Raw genomic sequence first — 22,322 nt, 5'->3', positions numbered from 1 at the left:
TGGGTTATGGGAGGGGGTTTTTTTGTCAGTGGAGGCTCTCAGAAGTATAGGCATACAAGCGTGTGTGTGTGTGTGTGTGTGTGTGTGTGTGTGTGAGTCAAAAAGGAACTGATCTGTTTCAGAAGCATCGGTTTCGAGCTGCTGCAAAACAGGAACCAGCCAAAGCTTTTAAAAACGCAACACAATGTCTTTTATATGCTGGTGTGTGTGTGTGTGTGTGTGTGTGTGTGTGTGTGTGTGTGTGTGTGTGTGTGTGTGTGTGTGTGTGTGTGTGTGTGTGTGTGTGTGTGTGTGACTGGAGCCTAAAGCCTCCTGTATCAAACAACATTTGAAATTCTCCAACTTAAAACTCACCAAATCTAAAGTTATCAAGAGACCTTGTTTGTTTTCACGGCAATATATATTCTTTATGAGACACACGGCTCCATCCATCCATCCATCCGTCCATCCATCCATCCGCCCATCCGCCCATCCGTCCATCCATCCATCCGTCCATCCATCCGTCCATCCATCCATCCATCCGTCATCCATCCGTCCGTCCGTCCATCCATCCATCCATCCATCCATCCATCCATCCGTCCATCCATCCATCCATCCATCCGTCCATCCGTCCATCCATCCATCCATCCATCCGTCCATCTGTCCATCCATCCGTCCATCCGTCCATCCATCCATCTATCCATCCGTCCATCCGTCCATCCATCTGTCCATCCGTCCATCCATCCATCCATCCATCCATCCATCCATCCGTCCATCCGTCCATCCATCCATCCATCCATCCATCCATCCATCCATCCGTCCATCCGTCCATCTGTCCATCCATCCGTCCATCCGTCCATCCATCCATCCATCCATCCCACATGTGTGTGTTGCGACAGATCCACGTATCAGCAGCTGGCAGAGCGACGGCAGACTCCCCACGACTTGAGACCAACTTCCTCTTCTCTGGCCACTAATAGAATCTCTCTAGTCACACGGACACCAATGAACACGTGTTGGCACGAAGCACTGAACCGTCCCGACGCGGCTTCGGTGAGGCTGCTGCTATATATTAAAACAGGATGTTTGGGATGTTTGGTGCTGCGGCCATATTGGCTCCGTCTCGACATCTTGAAAAACAAAGAATTAAAGAAAAACTCTACCTACTGTACTCTACCGTATATTTACTTGCCTTATCAGCAACACATCCTCCTAATGTTAAAAAAACCCAAATGTAATCTGATCACATTTATATTTCCTGTCGAAGGTATTTGCAGTTTAATTCATTTCGAAAATGTCACATTCAGGAGACAGAGCTTGACGTTCCCATGTTGTGTTGATCCAGACATTCAAGCCCGACCCTCATTCCTCTATAGCCAGAATCAGAAAAGAACTTTTTTTTTTACAGTGTAACAGTTTTGCTTCTTTCAGTCTCCACCTGAAGGAAACCAACAGATAGGACCAAGTGCCTTTGAGGCCCCTGCTTCCCAAGAGATGACAGACGTCCCTCTGCCTACTGGCCCGAGCTGTAGTTTTAAATCACGGTGTGTCACTCACACACACACTCACACACACTCACACACACACACACACACACACTCACACACACACACACACACACACACACACACACACACACACACACACACTCACACACACACGGGGGCAGATTGCAGCAGCACTACTGTGGAGTGTTGCTGCCCCGTTTTGTAACTGTTCATCGATCCGCAGATAGGAACAAAACCAACGCACCACTTCCGCTTTGCAATTTCCTCCATCGAGACAAACTGCCCGTTCGCGCCGCGTCAAAGGACCAGAAAGTGTGAAGTTAGTTATTCTATTTTTCTTCTTCTCACGCAGTAGAAAACACTTCAGGAGAATCGATTTTGGCCTCTAGACGCCACATTTTCTAATTCTATAGATGATAATAATGTCCAATGATGTTTTAACAAAGTAGACATTCAGTGTCTCCCAGTTTTCTTTTTTTCTTTTTCCTTTCTGAAGCCAATGTCCCCCCCCCCCCCCCCCCCCCCCCCCCCACATTTCTTTGACTCTTCGTCGGCGGCTCTGAGCATTTACAGCCTTTCCCTGCATGTTGTGGCCTGCGCCGCTCGTCAGCCACCGTCAATCTGAGTCAGCGCTGTCAAACACACGCCCGGAGGTTACCACATATCACTGAACACACACAAACACACACACACACACTGTGCTCTACAGTGAGCCTGAAGATTTGAAGAAAGATTTTAAAAGAAAGTTCCAGAGGAGCCAACGCAGTCAGAGTTGATCACACCGTTACTCCAGAACGCGTGGGAGAAATATATTGGACACTTCCACCAAATGACCCCCGAACATCCCCGTCGTGCACTTTGGTGGTTCCAATACCTGACGGCATCTCGAGCGACAAACAACGAAGGCAAAGTTGAGAAAAGAAAGAGAAGTTAACGGCGTACCCATCTCCCACGACCACACATTTGATAGCCTGCATCCTGTTCCGCTCAGCCTCGCCGGTGCTCTTCGCCCTGACAGCAACAGAAACAGACTCGGAGGAGGAAGGTGCAGAGACGCAGGCCAGCGACGACAGGAAACTGTTGCACACCTCCCTCCCTCCCTCACTGCCTCACTGCCTCACTGCCCTCCCCTCCCTCTGCTGCCTCAGTCTCCCTTCCTCGGCCTCTCTTCCTTCACTTATGCACACAGCTCCTCCGCTTCCTGTTTCTGTTGTTGCCTGTGCGTCTTCCGGACAACAGAACTCTGGGACGGTGCGTGAGGTGAAAATGACGAGGGGGGGGGGGGCTCTGCTGCAACGGATTCAAAGCCGTGGAATGGACCCAAAGGGTTGTTTCGAAAGAGGGAAGATGTTGCAGCAACAGCAACTTCCTCCTTTTGCAACCATGCATGGCACGCTCACCATACACACACACACACACACACACACACACACACACACACAGGAGACCTCCCCCTATTCGTTTAAAAGCTTCGCGGGGCGGGACCCGGTCTGCGGCTCGGCCACGCCGCTGCCGCCACACTTTGGGTTACCCAGACTGACGGGAGGCCAGATTAACGGCTTTCATCGATAACCCCTCGTCACGCTGACGCCGCAACACTCAAACGCGATCACAGGGGCGGTTTTACATTCTCCACATGCACGTAGGCAGACACATTTCGCCCTGAATGGGGGGACTATGAAGGCGAAGGGGTATTCTCGTTGTGTGGTGTTGACAGTTGCAGTATGATCCCTCTGCAAGTCCACTCACAACGTTAACTGCAATTAATTTCCCCCACAGTGTGCAAGCGCGCAGACGTCATCCATACAAATGTGAGTAATTACAGGCCTAATTGGCCAGATGAATAAAAAGCCCTAAAAGCAACGTGAGAGCAGATGTTAATCAATTAAATGAAAAAACTCCTGCGTTTTCCGCAGACGGATACAGAGGGAGAGGGAGAGCAGGGTCACAGGAGGACTTCCATCCATGACAACAGGCACGAACTCAAACTAAAACCCCATCTGATAAAAAAAAGAGAAGCCTCAAAAACTGCGAATGCATCATGTGCTTAGTGTTCAAGTCCGAGTCCCCAAAGACAAGTCAGAGTCGAGTCTCGAGTCCTCAGTGTTTGTGTCCGATTCTGTTAAATTTAGGCGTCGTCCCAGACTTCTCAACCGTACGCCCACAAATTGTGCATTTAGCGAAGCCCTTTCCAGACGTGGAAGTGAAATCTCACGCCCCTGCCCCTCGCAAGAAACTGTTACAGACTAAATTGACGGACCTATTAAACGTATAAGTTGTCGCGGACTTCGTCCACCTTCGAGTCCGATTTCAGGAAAGTCAGAGTCGAGTCACGAGTCCCGAAAATAGCGACTGGAGTCCGAGTCCGGGACTCGAGTACTACATCCCTGCATGTGCTGCACTCTTTCTCCTTCCCAGGTGGAGGTGGAGGGGTTTACCACTGTTTTCCCGATCTCATCTTCCCTCGTCCACTCTCACTCCCATCTCTTCTCGTATCCTCCCTCCCTTCTCCTTATACCTCATCCCTCCCTCGAGGAACGTCCGAGGCCGACAACACGACAAGAATGAGGTCGTTCGTCGGTTGCCCGCTTGCGCGCGCATTGTCGCGTTTCTACCGCAATTCCGAAGATGGCGGCGGACAATCGACGTCACATTCCACGCATTTGCTACGATTTCCTACTACGGCTTCAACGGGGTCGGGGTTCGTTGCCTTTCGAAGTGGAGGATATATTGGTTTCAAAAACAAACCGTCACTGCATCTTTAGAACACCAACTTTAGGTTCTTCTCTTCCTCCGCTTTTTTCCGCCCATATTTTTAAATCTGCCACTGTCAGAGGAGACAGAAACACGTATCCGCCGGCCAATCACGTTGCGACGGTCGCAGCCAGAGCCCTTTTTTTCTTTCTACGTCTTCCTTATCGTCCCTTGTTTCTCCTGTTCTGGTCTCGTCTTATCCCTCCTCTCCCCTCTCCCCTCTTCACTCCCCTCCTCGTATTCCCCTTGCAAACATGGCCACGTGAAACCAAAACTAACCGGATCTAAAAACACGAGCGTTTGTTCGGACCCTGGTGAAAACGCCCTGACATAGCTGCCTCTTGGCACCTCGCCTCACTGTGCTCTTTAAAACGTGTAGAAAGAATTTAAAATATAAAAAGGCAATCTCTAGAGCCAGGGTTGTGGTTATTGCCCATTCTGAGCTACCGTAGGAATATGACGGGCCAACGATATACAATTACAACAAACAGAATTATGATTATATTCCATTTCAAATCCCACACGCCCGACCTCATTGAGTTCACAAGCACCCACTGTATGTTACAGTTTCATTTTAGTTCCATTTATGGCGTGCAGGGAGAGGGAACCGTCGATAGTGAGGAAAACTTTGCATTAACGCGAGATCTGCGGCCAGGATTGTGTTGGACAGACGCTTCCACCACTAGTGTGACTGACGGGAAGTCAAGACACACGCTGAATCAGCTGCAATGACTCGTCTGAGACTTCTCCTGGTTTCCGCGTGGCTCAGAGAGTATTCAGACGTTCGACGTACTTTTATTGCTTCTTCTGAAAATGCACCTTCAAAGTGTTGGTCCACTTGTAGCGCCGGGAAACAATGTCACGAGGGTGTTTGTCTTGGAGAACTTCAAACGTATTTTTTGCACGTATCGAAACTAAATGAGCCACTTGTTTTGATAGCAGATTTATTTAACAACGATATTTGCTCATTGCCAGCCACTTGTTGTGTACGTATGTCAAATCGCCTGCTCCACGAACGGGGACCCCCCTTCTTCTACCGGACTGACAACAGATACGGTGTACGGACCTTTTCTTTCAGGTGTCACTCTGAGCACAGGGATGGACGTGCAGAAGAGAATCGTCGGAGGTAACGAATGTGAGCGTCACTACCATGTCCACCTGAGGATAGTTTTTGCTGATGGAAAGAGCTCCTTTTGTGGCGGCTCTCTGATCAGTGACCAGTGGATTGTGACTGCTGCTCACTGTCACGAGGACGGGTGAGCAAACTGCAGATTTACTTAAAAACCACTGTGGAACTCACCATGTTTTTGATACACATCAGAATAAAAACAACGGATATAGACTCAGAATAGAGTCTATATTCGGGGGTCATGAAGAGCAACTTCATGACCCCCTTTGGTCCAGGCTGCCACATATGGAGGTTTACATTTTGCACACAGTATTTTGTGAAATACCAATGTTTATTTATGGTCTGCATAACCTGCTCTTTGTTGTTGGAAGGGGAAAATCTTTTAAATGTTCAAGGCCTTTTCCTTATTCTCTCAGCATAAACAATCCAACCATTACATTTACCTCTTTACAAGCTGCACAAACAAGGAGAACACAATGTGTCATGACACCTGTTTATTTTTTTGGAACATCATACAATATACCAAGTATATATTATAAGATTAGCATGAACAACATTTGTACAACAACGAAGAAACAGGGTTTCCTAGTTCTAGTGTCAAAGCAGGAGTGACGGGTCAGGCTGTGCTGTCGTCGACTCTTAGGCAGTGGTCCTGTAGAAAGAATATCACAATAATAGATCAACATTACTGTAAATGACTGACACACTACAGCAGCATTATCTGCAGTTTTCTGTGTCACCTTTTGTGGGAGACAAGTATAATTGATTTAGTGATTTGTTGGTGGACCAGCCACTCTGTCATATATATTTGTGTTATGACTTTGTTTAGATAAATATTGAAGATCATAACAGGTAGTTCTGAGGTTCAGAATCTGTAAAGAAAAATTCAAAACAACCCAACTGGCATAAATGTTTACACTTTGGAATGTTTTACAGCATTGCCATATGGATTTTAAAGTATGTGACCACTTCATGCTCAACCTACTGTATCTCGAGCCGACTCACCTGGTCCTCTGCTGACCTGCTTCTCTCGCTGTTGACGGGGATCGTCTGGTGTCAGTGCTCTGGTCCGTGGCAGACAACCTCTAGGTCCTGGACTTCTTCATGTACAACTTGCTGTACCTCGTATAAGAGGAAGGAGGTCAACTCAGTGAAATGTTCATATTACCTTACATTGAACAGTACTGTTCAGTTCATTTCCTGCCCGTCGTCCGGGCCGTAGTCTGGGAGCAGGGAGACGGTTTCTCTAGGGCCAAAGCTCTGCATCGCTCCGGGACCTGCCCCTCGCGACCTGCCCCCTCGGGACCTGCCCCTCGGGACCTCCCCCCTCGGGACCCTTCCCCTAATGCCCGGCGTTGCGGCATTTATTGTTGCACACAGACTGCAACATGCACACCAACTGCTACTACAAGCCTCTAGCCACGCACACCGGGCATTCTCGGTGGTCCAACAACTGACTTTTCTTGGGCAACTCGAGACATGATTTAACTTACGATGAGTTAGGATTTAATTTGAACTGTTTTGACGTGACCTGAGACTAGAGTTAGACTGCTCTAGAACTGAATCTCGACTTGGACTTTTCTCAAGCTACTTAAGACTTATAGGGGCAGTAAGTAACTTCCCAGCATTCGTGGGGGGCTTTTTCTTCTACCTCCTCGTGCACTGTTCTTCCTTTTTTTCCATTTATTCTTTGCCATTTAATCTACCAGGAACCACTTCTGCGGTACACCTCTCCAGCTCCTCGTTACCATGGCGACTCGCATGGGATTCACACTGGTGAATCATACTTAAGGGGATCCAATCAATATTCATGATGTCATTCCCTTTGTTATAATGTAGTCGTCTTCTTGCAGGACAGGCGGGCGGGGTTGAAGAACTGTGATTGGTTTTCTTGTGAGGTCACAATGGAAAGCTCCTGTTGAGCCTCGGCTTGTGTCTGAGCGCATGAATGAAACTGTTAACCGAGCAATTAATCAGAGAGCGCCGAACATGAAAGGTCTCATGTCATGATGCTACTTATAGAAATGCGCTGATCTTTTTGTTCAACCCTTATTACCCTAAATAGGAATAAGCAGGAATAGAATGCAGAGAGATGGATGGCAATCTGACACCTCGAGCCGAAATGATCAGTAGATCCTTAGAAAATGAGTTTGCAACTCTTTTGGTAATCGTTCATCTTGCAAACATGCCAAACACTATCTGTTCCAGCCTTTCTGCAACGACGGGACGGTTCACTGCTTTTTCTTTTGTTTTATACCTTTGAAAAATGAAACACCTTTAAGTTTTGTGCTGTTGGCGAGAAGAAAAAAAACAGGAAGTTTCAGGGCAATGTCCAAATACAAATGTACGGTCAGAGACGAGACTCACCTTGGCTCTGACGTTCTCGTAGGACGCGGGGCTCACCAGGGAGAAGCAGATCAGGAAAACATCCTGGTTGAAACAAGGGAAGAAATATATATATATAAGAACTTTCCAGCACTCTCTGCCACATGTTTTCTGGGTATGTCTCAGTAATTGACCAGTCATGTAATGATAACTAAACTGTCTCCATGACAGGCTTGTGGGACTTCACTGCATGCAAACGACAAGAATAGAAGCCACTGGTCCCAGTCTGACCCAGATTCATTCACGGACTTCCTCGGCATTGGTTTTGGGTGTCTTATTGGAGCGCTCCACAAGGCCCTATGTTCGTGGATGGTAAGGACTGGTCTTCAAACCCGGAATCCCCAATAGCTTGTATTAAAAAAAACCACCCACAAAACCACATTTGACAGCCTGCATCTTGTTCCGGTCCGCTTCGTCGATGCTCTCCACCCTGACAAACACAAACAGACAGACAGGAAGGTGCAGAGACGCAGACCAGCGACGACAGGACATTGTTACCCACCTGACACGTCCCTCCCTCACTGCCTCACGCTGCAATGGATTAAAAGCTGTGAACTGGACACAAACGGGTTTTGTAATGATGGAAAATGTTGCAGCAAAAGCAACGCCGGGCTTCGGCGGAAACTTCCTCCTTTTGCATGGAATCTGCACACAAACACCTCCTTTAACACATATTTACAGAAAGGTTTTGATTTATTTTAAGAAGTTGTTGTGTGGGTGTTTTTTCCATTTCTACAACAATAAGGAAGTTGAATGCGTCTCGAAAAAAGTTTTCACCGTTTTCAATAACTGTGACATCCTGTTGTTTTCACTAGATGGCGCCTTAGCATCATTTCATTTTTAGTTTCAGGACAAAAGTTTGTCAGTTCCACCTGAATAGTTACCTCCGATATGGGGTATACTCTCTGAGAAGATATACTTATAGAGAATACTTATATTATGAGTATAGATTTTAGATTTTTTTTTTTGTTTCAGGACAAACATTTGTCAGATCAACATGATAAAATCCCAAAATATCTTCATTCCTTTGGTGATTACATCTTCAAAGTGAATTTATATATATTCTCTGTAAAGAATCCTAATTTAATATGAAAATCTTAATGTTATACTTGCACGTAACTTTCACATTTGTTGAGGTCATCGTATGTTGTTTGTACTTTACCAAGCAGATGTTGCACAATAACCCATCATGACTTCTGCACTCAATGTTTTCATACGTCAAGTCAGCCTGAGTTAGTCCACCACAAAAAAACAAAACAGGAAAGAACGTGGTCTCCAAAATAAAACCGTCTCATTTGCAGTCAATGGAGAATAGATTCCGAGTTCATCTTTTATCCTGGAGCAACAGATGGTCACGATATATTTTCTGTCAGAATCAGCAGGTGTGTGGATGCGGTGTCGGGGGCCTGATGCCCACTAGACCTCGGCATGTGGTGCGATTCCGGCCTTTCGAAACTCACTTCCTGGCCTGTGGGTTTGCAACCGACTTCCTTTGTCCGAAACCGAATTTTCTAAACGCTCTCCGTGTCTCCAGAATTCTCAGATCTACATCAACCTGCAGGGTCTAAAACCCAAACTTAAAACCACAAGCCTGTATTATTTGTTCCCTGGGCTTTCACAGAACTTTATTTCACCCCGCCACTTCACTGATGAATCCCTTAAACAGCACTTTTATTTTGAAGGGACAGTCTCCATGTCACCCTTTCTGCTGAAGTGAGTGTGACTAGGTGATGGATGGGGAAGAGGATGAGTTGAAAGAGATCATGCACTTCATTCTAGTGACACTGAACTATGTGCATATCCTCACACCTCGACTTCACGTTTAACTGTTTGGGAATCGTGACTTTTGTTTTCAGACTATTATTTTTCTTGGATATAAATGACTGATTGCCAAATGGGTAAGACCAGTTATTCCTCTCCTTCTGTTTTCGATAGCTGATGATATATATACATACATACATATATACATATATATATATATATATATATATATATATATATATATATATATATACACACACATATATATGTATATATATACATATGTATATACATATAAATGTATATGTGTATATATATATATATATATATATATATATATATATATATATATATATCATCAGCATCATACATATATATATATCCTTATATTTCTGGTTTGTTGGTTTTTCTCCAGAAAGACTTTTTCATCATTTGTTGGCATTTTATTTTCTAATTGTGTTCAAGAAATGTTGTTTGATATGTTTAAGTTGCGGTATAGGGGAATGTTTTATGACATAATTTGCATGGTCTTTTAACTTACCTGTTGTTGATGAGATATTAAACTATCCTGTCAATGTTAATGTACTTGATAATTGTTATATATACAGTATATGGCCCTAATTTGTAGTTACCAGAAGAAAACTTTTGGCCCTCATGGTCTTACAGCTGTTTTGTGTAACGACCTGCTCACACTTTCTAATGTCCAAAATTAAAATGAACAATGCTGGTGTTTATTCGTTTAGGCCATTGATGCACAGTGCTTGGTATTCCTCTTTATCACAATTTGCATCATGCGGTTAAACAATGCTTAGGTCGCACGGACCTGAAACAGGGAATAGACAGTCATACTCAGAACTCACCGAATCACTGATGATAATAATATAAAAAACAGAAGTTGCCGTCTTTAGATAGATGTCCGTCCGCCAAACACTACGACTAAAAGTGTCAAGGGACATTTATTGTTTTACATTTCAACCCAAATCGAAATGATTTTAAATGACGAGTTCGATGCCATCAGCTTGTTGGGCAAGAGGCGTAAAGGAAGGGCGGGGACGTGGAAGACTTGTGGTCAGAGCATCACCACAAAACAGCTCACGCATGCATATCTACACAAAGTGTTGCCAGTTGCCATTTTGTTAACTTTAACATCTCCAACGCTGATCAGGATTACATACATGTATCTTTTTTTTCTTGCTGACATTCGAACCAAGCTTTCTAACTTTGCCTAAAGATCCTTTCCCATAACAGTAAGAAGGCAGTTGTGAGGAAGGTCATTTGAGTTTATATTGCAAAATGTTAAACCTCTCGTAGGACTAAATGCAGAAACTCACCAAAAGTGTATGATGCACCTTTTGTATTATGTTTTTTTTTAAAAGCGGAACTTGCTTTAAAGTGTTTCTGTGAAAAACACATTCTTCCTCCCACAGTCCAGAGACATGCAGAATGGGGTCAGGTTCATTGGAGACTCTGAATTGACCGTAGGTGTGAATGTGACAGTGAATGGTTGTTTGTCTCTGTATGTGGCCCTGTGATAGGCTGGTGACCTGTCCAGGGTGAACCCCGCCACTCGCCCAATGTCAGCTGGGCCTTAAATGGATAAAGCGGTAGACGATGGATGGAAATCTGAGGGGTCACCAGTTGACAGTTGACAAGAAATGATCATTATACTAAATATTCTAAATATTATATAAATATTCTACTACTAATCTCTGGTCAAACTGCTCACAGCTCCGGTCCATTCTAAGCCCTTAACTGATGAGGACAGGTAGACATTCATTCGAAGGGATCATGAAGAAAAAAAATGTTGTGAAGCTACCTACCCAATGAAAACAAAAAAAAATTAAGAGGAAAATAATGTAACTAGTAGGATGCCTGGAGAACGCATACCTCGGCCATGATAAAGAAAGTGGATTTGTCCAGATTCAATCCAAAATTCAATGGGTTCTCCTTTGGATCATAACTCGTCGCTCTACACAACTTTATGTGGAAATAGTTTTTTGTAATCCTGTTCGCAAAATGTTTGTTTTTCTAAGAAATGTGACAACCACAACAGCTGTGCCGTGTATCTTCCAAAGAAACCACTCTTCACTATGTGGCGGTTATCTTTAAATATACAACACACTGATCCAGCATGTAAATTTGTATTCAAATCATGTGGCCGTAGAGCAGATCCACAGTGTGGGTCGACACAAAGTTCGCAGGCAAGACTTTGAAGCTTCCAAACATGTTCCTTGGTTCGCAAAGTGTAAATGAATCAGTGTATATTGTAACTGGTGTTTATTGCTGATTATTACACGTGAGGAACCGATTTTTCTTATTTGCTTTGAGGAACCGGAGAATCTGTTTTGTGCTTTTGTTCCAGTTTCCTCGGATTTTACTGAAGATGAGAAGATGGAGATCGAGAACATCAAGACGTACAAGGACGACATCCTGGAGGACATACAGGTAACGTAAAGACGCCGTAATGTCTTACGCTTTTCTGAAAAGTGACTTTTTATACAAAGGAAACAAGTGTCTAAGACCTCTCTTTGATTCTCCCCTGCCCAGAAGCTGAAGCTGGAGATAGACAACGTAATGGCGGAAATCCTCAGCTTTGAGTCTGCGGAGGAAAAGTGAGTTTTGATCAGGGAAAACCCCCTGCAGCTGTTCAAACACCTGCGTGTACACAGCTCCTCTTTTTAGAACACAAAGTGAATCCTCTATCTTACTTTTTTAACGCCCCCCACCACAATGTTGTGCTCCGCTGCATTCGGCCTCCCAGAGTATTTTCATGAAACGGATTTCCTTTCTTCTGTTTTTGGTTTTCTGAACAGCTGAAACCCATTCCTGGGATTTTCAGTTCATGTTTTCATAGAAATTGATCGGCATGCTCGGTCGATAAAATAGGAATACTGAAGTGGTTGCGCTCCAATTTTGTACAGATTAAACTGAGACATTGAAGGAGATATGATGAGTTTATTCATGAGGTTTTGAACCAACGATGAGAAGATTTTGTCAGACAGAGCCAGGTTAGCTGTTTCTATTCTTTCTGCTAAGCTAACTGTTTGCGGGCTGTAACCCGATGAGAGATGTATTGATTGTCTCATCTGACAGTTGGTAATTAAAAGTATTTTCCATAATGTGGTTTTACTTTAAGATAAATAATTCTCTATGACTGGACTGGATAGGAACGTCAGAGCAACTCGACTTTCTACGGAAGAGTATTAGGGCCAGACATAAGAAGAAGAAAAATGAGGGGGAAGATTTTTTATTTTTTTTTAACATTTCGAGAATAAAGTCAAAATGTCGAGAATAAGGTTGAAATACTTCTCGAGAATAAAGTCGAAAGTTGTGACCCGGAAGCACTTTTCAGCAGCACCAAACAACCGGATGTTGATGTTTTGTTAGCGATTTTGCTAAGCTAACGCTAGCTGCTAACCAAGTTGTAAAGTTGCGATATCTGTATTGACAGTCTGAAATCTGGAAGAAACGATGCGGCGACAACGGGTGTTAGCACGTGAACGTCAACGTGCGTCCTGACACGATAACGTTCAACTGCAAACAACAACTTTTTGCATTTCAAAGTTTGGATCTTTTAGTATTTGCCTGCCTTCAACATTGTAAGCCTTCCTGCTTTGTTGTGTTACATTAAAGTCACTCTATCTTCACTGCCTGCTTGCTGTGTCTGCACGTGTCCTCCCAAAGCACAAACAACACTGAGACCCAGCATGTCCTCTAACACCGTGTGGTTTGGTGGAGTTGTTTTAGGTTAGAAAATAACGAGGTATGAGCTCTACTGTATTTTTCGTGTTTCCTTTCCTGCAGCAAGACATTAGAGAGGAGTAAACAGTTCTCTAATGGGAAGAAGAAATTCAACATGGACCCCAAAAAGGTGAGCCGCAAAAATATCCGTCGGTGGTCTCCACCAACTAGATGAGTTGCTGCTGTTACAAGGTTTTGAGAAACAATTTTCCCTTTAGCGTGCAGCTCTCGCTCTGTCTTTGTGCGGACTTCCTCTCGCTCAACCACACCGGTGCGTCTGTGGGTCCGCGCAGTGACGCTGACACAGGCCCACAGCGCAGTTTCAGTGGCTTTTTGTGAGCTACAACAAACACTTTTGTTTGCACTTTTATTTTTCCGCTTACTGGAAGGAGAAGTGTGCTCTGAACTGGCGGGGCAAGGGGGGGCGGGGGGGTTGGTTTAAAGGGAATTGGGATTACAAAATATGCAAGCTCGCCCACGTTTACAAACCGGAGATGTTGAGGTCATTGTGAAAGCATGGCGACAGTGGCCAGTGTATTTATGAAGCGCTAGATCATAAACTGAGGATGCTGCTTCCCCGTGGCGGTAGCTGTAGATGCAATAAAACCCTGCGTATGCTCAGATGTGTTAGTGTGTGTGTGTTTTTGCGTGCAGGGCATCAGTTACCTGGGGGAGAATAAGCTCCTGAATGGAAGTGCTCCGTCCATCGCCGAGTTCCTCTACAAGGAGGAGGGACTCAACAAGACGGCCATTGGAGAGTTCCTCGGAGAAAGGTGAGGATGAGGATGGAAGTCAGGTGGAAGTGAAGAGGAATGAAATTGGACGGGATAACAAGAGGTAACGAGCGAGGTGAAAGGGAAGGTGGGGGGTTGAAGAGGTCTCTGGTAGGAGTGGAGAAGGGGGAAGTGATTAATGACGAGAGGAAGAAGGAGAAGCTACTGTGAAATTCATATCAGGGAAAGAGGATATTGTGAGGGTGAATGAAGAAGAAGGGGGTGAAAGGGGAAGGAGGAGGCGGAGGAGGAGGAGAACAGAGGGATTGTAAAGGCAGGTTCAGACATGGTGAACACTTTCCTCTGGTTTCATGTTTCCCGCCGTCCCGCAGGGAGGAGCTCCACCTCCAGACCCTGAAGGCCTTTGTGGAGCTGCACGAGTTCTCCGACCTCAACCTGGTCCAGGCCCTGAGGTCAGTTCCCTTCACCTCCGCATCTACTGTACCTGTCATTCTATCAACATGTTCATAAGCAGAAAACATATCATGATGTCTACATGGCATGGAAAGCTTCTTACTTCAGGTGCCCCAATAGACCAACCGATCGTAAAAAGAGAAGCTGCCGATACTTGACATACCGGCAGTCTGCCAAACAGGAGCTGAGGTCATATATGGAGTCTTAACCTATTTAGAATAATTTTGGACTGAAAATTAGAAGTTGTTAGTGTTTGTCCACAGTGATTGTAATTTTATATTTTAGAGAGCAAATCACAACAACATTTCATAAAACACCATTTCGTCAAAAATCATTTGGGGAAAACACAACAACAGTGTAACTATCACACTGTCACTGTTTAGTGAAATACTGTTGTCTTTTGACCCCCAGGGCCACCGTAGAAAAACAGCAACGTCCAACTTTCTAAATGGCGTCTGTGTACATTTTTATTTTTTATTTTTAACGTGTTGTGGATTTTCCAGGAAACAAAAGATTTTCACACTATCAGAAAAAGACGTTGTTTCTATTAAATGTAACTATTGTCAAAAATGTTTCCGTCAGTTCTGAGTTCATAACCCTGATGATGTCACCAGGGCTACCGGGGTGGCAACAAATTTAGAAAAACCTGCGGCCATTTACCAGAGAGGAAGGGGCCAAAAAGAGCGTCCGAGTGAAACAGCAACCAGAACTTCCTGATTCTGTTGCAGATAAAAGAGAACCTCGTTCAAAATCCCAATGACATATGTGACCGTGCCAACCGTGACAACCATGACAAAACATCCAGCCTTTCTCAAGACTGTCGAGTTTAGGATGTGGGTTTTCTCCTTATTTCATACTGTATTCATGATATTTAGTAACCTTTAACAAACAAAGATTTTCCACAAGCTGTAGATGTTCGTGGGCTAAAGGAAACAGCTCGAAAAAAGGGGGGGGCGACTCCGTGAGTGAGTCGAGAGGCCGCGGTTTGGTTACAGTCATCGCTGCAGTAACAGCAGGACAGGAAGGGTGGAACCTCTGTAGACGTTTTCAGACATCAGACATTTAGAAAGTTGGAAAAAAAAAAGAAGATTTTTAGACGGGAGCATCTGTGTGACATGACCTTGGCGCTCTGTGATGAGTTGCATTATGGGAAATGTAGGATCCAGGGTTTCTCAAGCTTGACACGTACTGGTGACTTCAAGTTTCTCTGTTAATTGTCAATAAACAGTCACTTGCAAGTCCTTTCGTCTACTTCACTACTTATATTATATATAAGTATTAATTATATTAATGTGTAGTCACTCTAACCCTATTGAAAATGGAGTAATGGTGACACACTTCCAATGATGTGCACCTGCTGCCAACACACACTTACTTTCCTTATGTGTGTCTTCAGTTCACACACGTGGCGAACACCTCAATAAACATTACCTTGTTGTGGTGTGTGTGTGTGTGGGACACAGACAGTTTCTGTGGAGCTTCCGTCTGCCCGGTGAAGCCCAGAAGATCGACCGCATGATGGAGGCCTTCGCCACACGCTACTGTGACTGCAACACTCACGTCTTCCAGTCGACTGGTGAGCGTCACCCTGAGTACACGAATCCACTTCCTCTATGGACTGTGGACTGTGTGTGTGTGTGTGTGTGTGTGTGTGTGTGCGCACTAGAGAAAATGTGTTTTTGTGTAGCAGCTGGGTTCGACTGACATATTTGTCTCTCTGACTTTCAATTCTTCTTTTCTCTTTCCACATTTGCCTCCTCTTCACCGCTGTATGTGTATTTGTGTTAACTACATTATGGCATTATTTATATTTGACTTCCTCTTTCTCTTTGTGTGTGTGTGTGTGTGTGTGTGTGCGTGTGCATCTTCTTTCACAACACCAGACACGTGCTACATCCTGTCTTTTGCCATAATCATGCTGAACACCAGCCTCCACAACCCCAACGTGAAGGACAAGACCACGCTGGAGCGGTTCATCTCCATGAACAGAGGCATCAACAACGGCGAGGATCTACCCAACGATCTGCTCTCGGTGAGAACCTCACCGTGTCCGACCACGACGCCAGGAACCAATAAGCTGAACGCTCACACAGCTGACGCAACCCGGACATCTGTATCTGCTCTTCTAATCTAACAGTCTAAAAATAAAGCCAGGTCGTGTCTCAGATCAGATAGTACAAGGTCCAAAAGCAGTAGCGGTAAAATTCAAAAGTATGAAAACGAACCAAATCTATAATTACAAATAATGTCACTATAAAAAAAGAGAAGAAAATCCCCTTTTCATATATCTATTGGGAAATTTGTAACAGCAGCATAAATAGGAACGTTGTTGGGGACCATTTTCAGCCATGAATAAATACACAGTTGATGCTTCAGTGAGTGTTTATGACTCAAAATGTCACCACGTCACCCAGAGACTCACCGATGTCTCTTTAAACAACTATCCAGTTCTATATATCAGACTTTGACAACAGAGAAATTACTTGTTAGGATGAATTCTGTTTTAGTTTTGGTTTTGGTTTCATTAGATTTGTTGTCAATTGGAAAAATATAGAATATTTCCACCATTATTCTCCCGCATACCTAATCGCCATTACGTTTTTTATTGGAGTAACATAGGCTTACTATTATCTGTTGTAAAATGAAAAGCGTTTTATTCAAGTGTCGATCTTTCTTTGGGGGGAGTTACTGACTCATCATTTCCATCAGTAGCCTATGCAGTGTCCAACATATGAAGATGACTATTCAAGCGAGTCACTCTGCTTGATGTAGAGTAGTGACCCAGAAAGTCCCAGTGTCACTTCTGATTGTTCACATCTTCCAAGCGTGTGGTTCAACTTTCATATAGTAAAAGGAACCACAAGACAAGACATTATACCATACCTATTATTGAAAGAAATAATCAAATGAATCCCAAAAAATTGATACAGTAAATCTTCTGAAACACACCTGGGCTGTTCTCATGTCCAGTCTCCACCGGCAGGTCGGAGGCTGTAGGAGGTGGTAAGGTCAACCGGTGGGTAATTTGGGAAGTCCGTCCTGTCGCTTTTTTCCGACCACCTTTACTTAACCTCAATGGAGAAGGTCATGAGGTAGAGGAAAGGTCTGAAAGAGGATTCATAGGACTTAGGAATAGCCGACAGCCGCGCTGAGAGAATCCGACTCCACTTCCACTTAATGCGACGGTGGATGTTTTTGACGTGCGTCGTCCTTTTTGGATCTTGTATTTCATTCCCTCTGATTGGTGTTAAGGATTTTGCTGACAATTTATGCTCAGCAGGTGGGACAAGACATTAGACGGAGGAACGTTTATGATTTTCTAACCTTTTTAAACTCTTTTCCCACTCAGAAACTGTACGAGAGCATTCGCAACGAACCCTTCAAAATCCCAGAGGATGATGGGAATGATCTGACGCACACTTTCTTCAACCCCGACAGAGAAGGCTGGCTTCTTAAACTCGGTAAGGGCACCTCTCCGAAATACTATTGAATTGATAATCATGAAGAGTTTGGGCCGTTTGGCAACATAAAACAATCCCACAATCTTCAATCTATTAATCCACAAATCCAGAAACGTTTAAGATGTACTTCTTGCTACTGTGCTACATTTCTTTGTTGCCGCACAAGGTTTAAAAACAGGAAATTACAGAGGAAGCATTAAGAAAAATGACCCAATAGTGGAGTATACCCTTATGGTTGTGCATGGCAACCACATAAACCATGTAAACACAAATGTTCTGCTTGTATTTTTGGTAAGTCTGTTGGGACTTTTGAATGCTTCCACTGACAACTCAGCAAAAACAGAAACCGTGTGTCGTAAAACTCATTTTTTTTCTTGGGCATATGTGTATTTTAGGAGGCCGAGTGAAGACGTGGAAGAGGCGATGGTTCATCCTGACTGACAACTGCCTCTACTACTTTGAGTTCACCACAGTAAGGCTGCCACACTGCTCCTTTCAAGTAACCCGCACATCTGAAAGTCTCTCAAGCCCTACCAATAATCTTTGAATGATTTTTTAGACTATGAGTCAGCAATGTCCCAAATAGAAAGACAATACAAATAGTCCTTTGTCCTTTAAATTAACTCCCGAGGTCCGTAGCAACGGCGCATGTTAGGGGCTTTACACATTGCGTCACCTCAACCACGGATTCGTACCAATGGCAACTTTCCAACCTTAAGCGAGAAGTTGTAGACATGAAAACCAACGCTTAACCAAAGCAGGTGGCTGATCAGAGAAATGCTCACAAGTTGTTTCTTGGAAGTCTGTGTTGACCAACTGCCACAGGCAAAATACAAGTTAATGCTTTCAATCTTGAAGGAAGAAGGAGTCACGCACCTTCATTATTACATTTAGGCCTTGCATAGCGAAATTCATTTCTATTTTCAGTCAAAGTTTCACAAGTTTTTCATACAGCCTTCTATCATAAACCAAATATTTGCGTCAAGGGCCTCTAAAATCTGTACAACACCAGGACTCCCTCTGTCCTTAGACCCTCTTCTCTCTTCTGCTTCCCATCTTTTCTTGATGTCAATTCTATTTTTCGGCTCTACCTCCTTGCCCTCCTCATGCATCACCCTGTGAGTGACTCCATCTCTTTTTTAACGTGTCTGCAGGATAAAGAGCCCAGAGGCATCATCCCTCTGGAGAACCTCTGCGTGAGAGAAGTGCCGTACCCTCGCAAACCGGTGAGCGCCCGTCAAGTGTGAATTTGACAGTGATTTAAAAGGATCAATATAGTGAGATGAATCAATTGACTGTCGCGCGATTCTGGTGTCGCTCTAGTATTGTCTGGAGCTGTACAACCCCAACAGTCGAGGGCAGAAGATCAAGGCGTGTAAAACGGAGACCGACGGCAGGGTGGTGGAGGGAAAACACCAGTCCTACACCATCTGTGCTGCCAACGCCGAGGAGAGGGACTCCTGGATCGAGGCCATCAGGTCAGACCACACACAAACGTCAACACAAACAGTCGAGTGCACACATCTAGACACATCAGAGAACACTGGAGAAAATCTACTCTGACATCCACACGCATGTTCCTGCGGTATTATTTGATTGTGAGGACCATTACTGGCTCAACCCGATTTCACCCATTAGCCTTTCCCCCTCGGTTTTGCGCGATCATGTGTAGGGGCAGGGGGGTGTCTCAATTCCCTCTGGCGTCCAGGGGGAGGGCTAGATTTCCCAGACCCACACTCCAAACGGAAGGCTGTGAGATATGCCCTGCGAATCACGGGCACGTCGGCTGAAAAGAATGTCCAAGGCGTCCGAAGAAACTCACAAATTTGTTAGACACCCTCTGTTCGTCGTTTCAATGTATTATGGCGCTTTTCTTCATAAAAGCCACACAAAAAATCGCGAGGTGCAAAAAGTTGCAAAAATGTCACAAAGCAGCGTTATGCGTTATATAATAATAATAATAACAATAATATATTTGATTTATAAAGCGCTTTTCATACACACAATGTGCATATAAGTAGCACATATGTAATGTTATCAACTCACTTGTTTTCATCGTTATAAGACCGCGGGGTATTTTCAGTGTCATTCAGCTGTCACCATGGCAACTGCAACAGTGTCTTTACAATGATATCGCCGTCATTCCAGGCATGTTGAATCTCCGGTAAGAACACGTCGCGTCTGCCTTCGTGATGACGTATCGCGTTCGAAGGGGTTGTCCCATTTTGTAGGGGTCGATTTTCAAGCGGTAGGGGGAAAATGAGAAATGGAATTGGCCCACTGAATTGGTTCATCCCCTAGTCACGTGGAGTAACTCTCCACGATACTTTCTCTGAGTATGAGAAAAAAGCACTGCTGCACTCGTGTGTGTGTGTGTGTGTGGGTTGAAAGGTATAAATCTGGTAAACATCTGTCCACACCCAACATCACAGCTGGGTGAAGTCAGGTGTGGTCTGTTCAGCCCGAGACCACATCCACTTCTGATGACAGCTTGTATAACAGCTTGTAAACAGTACAGTTAAATGCAATATAACTTAAAGACAATGAACTCAAAGAAGCTTAAAGAACCTCCCAAAGAACTCAGGGGTAACTGCGGATGTTGGGTGACAAATAAAAAAAATAATACATTTGATCAATTGTAATATTAGAATACTGATTACAATTTAAAACCTAAATGCTGCTGGGAAGACTAACAACGCTTTCTCACTGTAAAGAGTTCGTCCGCTGCCTTCTCCATTAAAATATTGATATCGGAACTCTAACTGTACATTTTGCTACGAGGACTGGCAGGTATTTTCCATTGCCATCTCAGGGGGATTTAGTCCTCGTATTTACCGAATTTCACAGATACACACATTTGCTTTCCTGTGCTTGTGAGTACCCTTTGTGACACTATCCATTGCATAGCCCTTAAACACACAATAATAATAATAATAAAAACATGTGTTACTTTAAATCACTCCTTAGAAGTTGTAAGGAAAGGCCACAATGTCCTCCTCACGATGCAGAACAGTCCTCACAGCGTCTTCACAATGGAAAATTCTCTTTACTTCTAGAGCAAGCATCACCAAAGATCCGTTCTACGACTTGGTGTCCGTCCGTAAGAAGAAGGTGATAAACCAAGCGCCTCATGACTGAACCGTCCCCGCTGCCCCCCGTGGACGCCTGTTGAACTACACCAGAGCGGGAATCCGATAAACACAATTGAACACGACTGAGCGACAAAGGCTGGAGGCCGGAGACACCGAGAGCCACTGACAGAGGTCTGACTTGGGCTAAAAGAGGGACTTCTCTTTTTAACAGACTGTGGTTGTCAGTGTCAACGGTGAAAAGCGATGACTCGTTCGTGCTACTCTCATCATCAGCATCATCAAGACAAGCCACGAAGAAATTGTCGACAATACGGTGTGAGAATCCAGACTTTGCTGGTACATTTTATATATATTTGTATAGATTTTACATATCTGTTTTACATCATTTTTAATGTGGGGCTGTGTATTTACTGCACTTTTCAAAAATATCCCCTGCCATTGGACGGTTGTTTGTCGGCTCCATGGGGTTAGGTTTATCTTGGACCATGAAGACAAATCAAGTACTCTCAATATTTCACTGAATCTTGCGCACTGCAATAAGTGCAATATGTATCATGTCTGATTTATTATAAATGCAATTTGTACTGTACACTGTGATATTTTAATGAAATCCTGTCATGGTAGTCATTGTTACTACTGCACGACCCACCTTAAAGTGTGCATCGTTGTAATACTTGCACTTGTTTATGTTCTCATGAAATGATTATTTGATTTAAAAAATAAAGTATTCTGCTGTCTGTTGACACGTTTGATGTTTGGAGCAAATTGACAGCTGTGTTTTCACTCGGGCACGCTTCGAAGACCCTGAGACCACACCCCACTTCCCCATATTCACTGTTTTTGTGTACTGCCGATGTGTTGGGTTCACAGCCTCGCATGTTGAGGGCTGAAGCACCTCCACCATGGTTGTGGTTGCATGCAACGTCACATATGAGAGTTCACCAAATATCCAATGTTTACTGTTTTACTCTGACTATAATTCATTAAAAAAAAAAGTATTGTTTACATCAACATGTGACGTGTGTTTGTGTCCGTCCACAAGTTGGTGTGAACAAAGCTTCATCAAGAAGATGCTTCCATGTGATTGAACTATTACATTGCATAACTGCAGTTTGAGAGTTTTCATACACGGTCAAATCTGTACATCATACATAGGTGATACGTGTGGCTCTTGGTGTGTGTGTGTATGTATATAAATGCGTATATGTTAATAATTATTCATAAAAAAAACTTCTCTACAACAATATCAAACCCCTAATTCCATTCTCCAATTTATAACAGATTAGAAAGTTGAATAAAGACAAGTTAGTGTCTCACAATGAAAG

General features: G+C 44.0%; 2 protein-coding genes and 2 long non-coding RNA genes across 8 annotated transcripts in view; 2 read left to right on the top strand and 2 right to left on the bottom strand.

Moving 5' to 3' along the window:
- Window positions 1–2,594, bottom strand: part of LOC118313172 (ras-related C3 botulinum toxin substrate 2) — an 11,311-nt gene extending 8,717 nt beyond the window's left edge. The window contains exon 1 of one of the 2 annotated variants that reach the window (XM_035638496.2): window positions 2,430–2,594. In XM_035638496.2, coding sequence (XP_035494389.1) covers window positions 2,430–2,464 — 35 coding nt within the window. In that variant the 5' untranslated portion in view covers window positions 2,465–2,594. The remainder of the gene's footprint in view (window positions 1–2,429) is intronic. The other variant, XM_035638495.2, reaches the window with a different exon arrangement.
- Window positions 1,159–8,051, top strand: LOC118313175. The gene is made up of 3 exons (XR_007031385.1): window positions 1,159–1,523; window positions 5,320–5,497; window positions 7,927–8,051. It is a non-coding gene; the product is annotated as an uncharacterized LOC118313175 (long non-coding RNA).
- LOC118313174 lies at window positions 5,850–9,158 on the bottom strand. 4 transcript variants are annotated; one of them, XR_004794395.2, is made up of 4 exons: window positions 8,258–9,158; window positions 7,738–7,800; window positions 6,376–6,492; window positions 5,850–6,022 (listed from the first exon to the last, which is right to left on the bottom strand). It is a non-coding gene; the product is annotated as an uncharacterized LOC118313174 (long non-coding RNA). The 4 variants fall into 4 exon arrangements; XR_004794394.2 differs by having other exon boundaries at window positions 6,376–6,486; XR_004794398.2 differs by lacking the exon at window positions 8,258–9,158 and adding an exon at window positions 7,987–8,250.
- Window positions 9,159–9,476: 318 nt separating this feature from the next.
- cyth4b (cytohesin 4b) lies at window positions 9,477–21,738 on the top strand. The gene is made up of 13 exons (XM_035638493.2): window positions 9,477–9,653; window positions 11,879–11,961; window positions 12,064–12,128; window positions 13,321–13,387; window positions 13,912–14,030; window positions 14,363–14,443; window positions 15,908–16,020; window positions 16,328–16,476; window positions 17,794–17,905; window positions 18,301–18,377; window positions 19,060–19,131; window positions 19,229–19,383; window positions 20,962–21,738. The coding sequence occupies exons 1-13, from the start codon at window positions 9,635–9,637 to the stop codon at window positions 21,041–21,043; spliced, it is 1,194 nt and encodes a 397-aa protein (XP_035494386.2). The 5' UTR covers window positions 9,477–9,634; the 3' UTR covers window positions 21,044–21,738.
- Window positions 21,739–22,322: the final 584 nt, after the last annotated feature.

Source organism: Scophthalmus maximus, chromosome 8 (genome assembly GCF_022379125.1).
Source record: "Scophthalmus maximus strain ysfricsl-2021 chromosome 8, ASM2237912v1, whole genome shotgun sequence".
NCBI lineage: Eukaryota > Metazoa > Chordata > Actinopteri > Pleuronectiformes > Scophthalmidae > Scophthalmus > Scophthalmus maximus.
The sequence above is the reverse complement of the archived record's forward strand: the minus strand, read 5'-3'. Positions and strand labels throughout refer to the sequence as shown.